We start from the raw sequence: 3,998 nt of genomic DNA, 5'->3' as shown, positions 1-3,998 counted from the left end.
ATCTGAGGACTGTGGTACTGATCGAAAATCTGTGAAAGTCATGCTCGTAAACAATTAACTGATCTTAATGACAAAATACGAAGATTTGAGGTGGTCCGCAAACCACTGAACAAGGCCAGTGATCATACATACGATATCAATTGTTTACACATTTCAATGTGACACCTGCGTCAATAGTCTCCTACGCAGCTGCTATTAGTGTCGTCACGCCACGCTCACTCAAGAAACTAATAGCGGCCGCGTTTGAGCGTGATCTCCAAGAAAAACACAGACATGGACGCTGGAAATATTTCAGCGCAAAATGCAAAATCAAATTAGATTGCGTGATTTATGAGTAGTTCTTTATAGAACTAAAGCTATTATATACCTTATTCTTACTAATTTTTGCGCGTACTAATTTTCTCGAATTTCGCGAGTTAAACAAATCGCGACATTAAATATGCGCAAAAAAAAAAAAGATTGCGCGATCTTAGGGACCCGTCAATATTTAGTCGGCCTTATTAAAAGCATGTCAGTCATGAGTGCAATTCCACTCAAAACAAATTGCTGTAATTTTCATGACATATTGTTGTGTTATCATTAAACATAAACATGTATAATAATTTATATATAGAAACGGATATATATATATATATATATATATATATATATATATATATTATTTTATAAGGAATTAGAGACACAGATAGCTATAAATCGAATGAAACTAAAGAAAATTTTAAGACATTTTAATGTTCATTTAGAAATGAAACAAGCTTAATTCATACATTCTTGTGATTAATAATATATTGAATTGTTTTAACGTGTTTTCTCCTCTATTTTTTGGTATTGATTTGATACATGCGTGCTTCAATTGCGTGTGTGTGGTGAATTTATTTATTTATGGTCTTCTAGTAATCATTTAAATCAAAGGTAACCTGACATAGATTGAAATTATGACATTTCAGGTTACCTACGACATAACCTTTTCTATAAGTTCCCCACTGACACTGCATTATTCTTAGTAATGTACAAATAAAGCTGTTGATAGATTCTTAGGGGGGAAAATTGGTTTTTTTGGGCATATTTTACGCGTCAACCGTCTGATTAAAAGAATTGCCAATCCTACTATATCTTGCATGTATGTACTTGATAGCTTCAACAGTTAAACTATCTCCTAAACAAATGACTCCTGAAAGGCTTTGGTCGTTCCATTGGCGAACAGAACGGGACAAAGATCTATCCCACACGAAGAGCTTACCTCCTATATCAAAGGGCTGTACTCCAGCTCGCTTAGCTAGTAATCCAAGATAGGCATCTTCAACCTGAAACTTACGAACTGACTTGAACAATTCTAAAAATTTATCCAGCAAGTTTCCTGAAAACATATAACACGGTCCAGCGCAGTAGTTCGGAAATACCTTTTCGTTATACTCAGATTCACTAACATAATGCGAGTTTTTCGGATCTCTCGCTATATAGGCTCTATAGTGCACATACCCTGCATAGAGTGTACGTGGCACCTTTGCATCCGTTAACCATGAGTTGAGCCTTGGCAGGCGGACATATATATCATCATCTACCTTTAGAATGTATTTTGCATGATACGAAAGAGCCCATTCAAATGCAAACCATACTTTAGAGATGATATTTCTGTAAGACTCAATGCACGGAACTCGAAGTATGTCTCCATACTTGGTAGCCTCTTCTTCCACTGCGCTGTCTTGTTTGGGGTCTCCTGTTATTCCTAGCATAAACACAACATGAGACGTGAAGTTCGTAGCATTCATGCTTTCTTGAATTAGTAGAGTTTGAGCAGGCTTCGCCCAAGTATTTCGAATGAGTTCTCTCCTCTCGAGAGATTTAGGAACCGTCGTTACCAAAACGAGCAGAAATATATCTCCTTTGCCTTGATCAATGGCTGGTATAATAATCTTGCTGGCAAGAGAACAGTTTGAAATTTTTTCCTCTTCAGTTGACATATTTGCTGTAGTGAGGATAACTGGAGGTTTATAGGTATTGCGAGTGAGTTCCTTTTCATATTCATTCAACCCACTAAGCTTTCGATCCTCGGTCTTAACTATCTCGGAGTCATTTCTCCCCAAACTTGTCCACACATTACGAAAACGATTACCCAATATCCAGTCTTTGTTTTTGACGAGAAAAAGCAGAATGAATGCCTGCAGAACGATTAAAGTAAGTAAAATTAAGAAAACGACTTTTTTATGTGGCATTTCTATACAATTTCAAGTTACTTGTTGTAACGATGAGGAATGTCGGCCTGTCAGCGCGCTCAATCATTGAAGGCTAGAAAATGATCCCCCCATGCTCTCGACCAATCAGTGCCCAGTAAAGTAGAGCTCTATATATATCCCATAAACAAACTTACCGGTACGTGTCATAATTCACCCTTGCGCCAGTTCAAATCGCATTGGAAATTTGGCGATTCTCCGTTCCGTCAATCAAACCGTTCGGATTTATGTAAGTGGGATGTTTAAATGAAAATTTAAGAAATTTGTCCTTATTTAGGAAATTGAGACTGAAGTACAGCTGCTTTATTGTTTATCGGTTTATCGGCTAGTTCTTATAATTGATATCATGATATCTCAGAATCCAAGTATTACTCTTTTATTTGTTGTAGGACCTAGCCATTTGAAGTTCAACGCTGAGAACGTACAGTGTTTGCAAAGGTGAGAATTTTGGAAGTCTTTGTTCATTCTTTTTGTGATATTTTATTTTACCTGTGTGACACTTTCTAAAACTGTTTTTCACGAAATTGTGAATCACTCTGTTATAAATACGAGTGAAATGACTGAAAAACAAACAAGCATGTCGTACTGCCAAACACAAAGTGACAAGCAAGTTTGCTAAGTGTCAAATATCATCCCCTAAAGCAACCACATATTTGAATGGGAGAATTTATTTCAGAATGGCCAATCACATTTTCATTCTGGACCAGATATAAAATGTAATATTTATTATAGTTATACTGTTTGTACACATTAGTATTGGGAGTTACCATGGTGACAACATGATTTATCAAGTATGTACCGCCATTATTGTTATCCAATAAAATATTTGTTTAACTTTGTATTGTTTTATTAACCTTTAGTTACCAAATGAACGTTATTTCCAATCCTTTGATCAAACAAACACAATAGAAAAGAAAATAACAAGACCCTGCTGGCAGCGTAGACCGGTCTCTAAGAATTTAAAGAAGTGACAATAAGTTGCAAAAAAGGCAGAGCGTTTAAGCCATACTGATTAGTCTGATGTGTCCTCGAATAACTCAATCTGGATCTCCAATACGTCCAACAGACCATTTTCTCAAGGTTGCGTGCGCATCCAACTTGACGGGCCACAAAACTGAAAAACGCAAATTCAGTAAAATTGAGAAGTCAGTTTTATATATAAAGAAGAATAATCAATTTTATGAATTCTTATTGAAAAAAAAACTATAGCAATGCATGATAATACGCGCATTCTGGTATCGTGGCCCGTCTGAGTTTCTTCAATTTGGATGCTCACGCGACATTGTGAAAACGGTCATTATTTTGGCATACGTAATTAGGCTGTCGCGACGAAGTGTCACGGACATGCACAATCGCACCACAGGAAGCCCAATCTCATATAACAGGACGATTTATAAGGCAATGTATGGGAAATTACTCTTTAGCTTATAACTCTGTGAAAAATAAAGAAAATAAATCCAAACCTTCATGTGGTGTTCCTTGTGTTTTTATTGTTGTCTGGTAGCGATTTCAGGACGATTTGGTGGATTTTAGCTGAGTTCTCCCCTCACTACTAAGAAGAAGGCTGTTAATTTTGGAAATCTCGCTGGATTTATTCCTTGAGGGGATCATTTTAATGTGAAATTTGTGGATTAACGGGAAGGGCAACTATCTGGCTTTCGTGTTGTGGAGTATCGAGGCAAGGGGACGCGTTTTAGTCTGCGAATCGATGGATTTTCGAGAGCGGCTCGGTCCGTTGGCCTAATGGAGCAGGTCTCCTTCCTTCCG

General features: G+C 37.0%; 1 protein-coding gene and 1 long non-coding RNA gene across 2 annotated transcripts; one reads left to right on the top strand and one right to left on the bottom strand.

Moving 5' to 3' along the window:
* Positions 1 to 713: 713 nt before the first annotated feature.
* Positions 714 to 2,267, bottom strand: LOC148907062 (beta-1,3-galactosyltransferase 5-like). Its single transcript, XM_089036282.1, has one exon. It carries the CDS (start codon positions 2,211 to 2,213, stop codon positions 1,068 to 1,070), a length of 1,146 nt encoding a protein of 381 aa, XP_088892408.1. The 5' UTR covers positions 2,214 to 2,267; the 3' UTR covers positions 714 to 1,067.
* Positions 2,268 to 2,394: 127 nt separating this feature from the next.
* LOC148907061 (uncharacterized) lies at positions 2,395 to 3,663 on the top strand. The gene is made up of 3 exons (XR_016121192.1): positions 2,395 to 2,460; positions 2,621 to 2,669; positions 3,092 to 3,663. It is a non-coding gene; the product is annotated as an uncharacterized LOC148907061 (long non-coding RNA).
* Positions 3,664 to 3,998: the final 335 nt, after the last annotated feature.

Source organism: Actinia tenebrosa, unplaced genomic scaffold (assembly GCF_029948245.1).
Source record: "Actinia tenebrosa isolate PJP-AT-01 unplaced genomic scaffold, QUT_ActTen_1.0 PGA_scaffold4__44_contigs__length_22323623, whole genome shotgun sequence".
In the NCBI taxonomy this organism is placed as follows: Eukaryota; Metazoa; Cnidaria; class Anthozoa; order Actiniaria; family Actiniidae; genus Actinia; species Actinia tenebrosa.
This window is presented reverse-complemented; position numbering and strand designations above follow the sequence as displayed.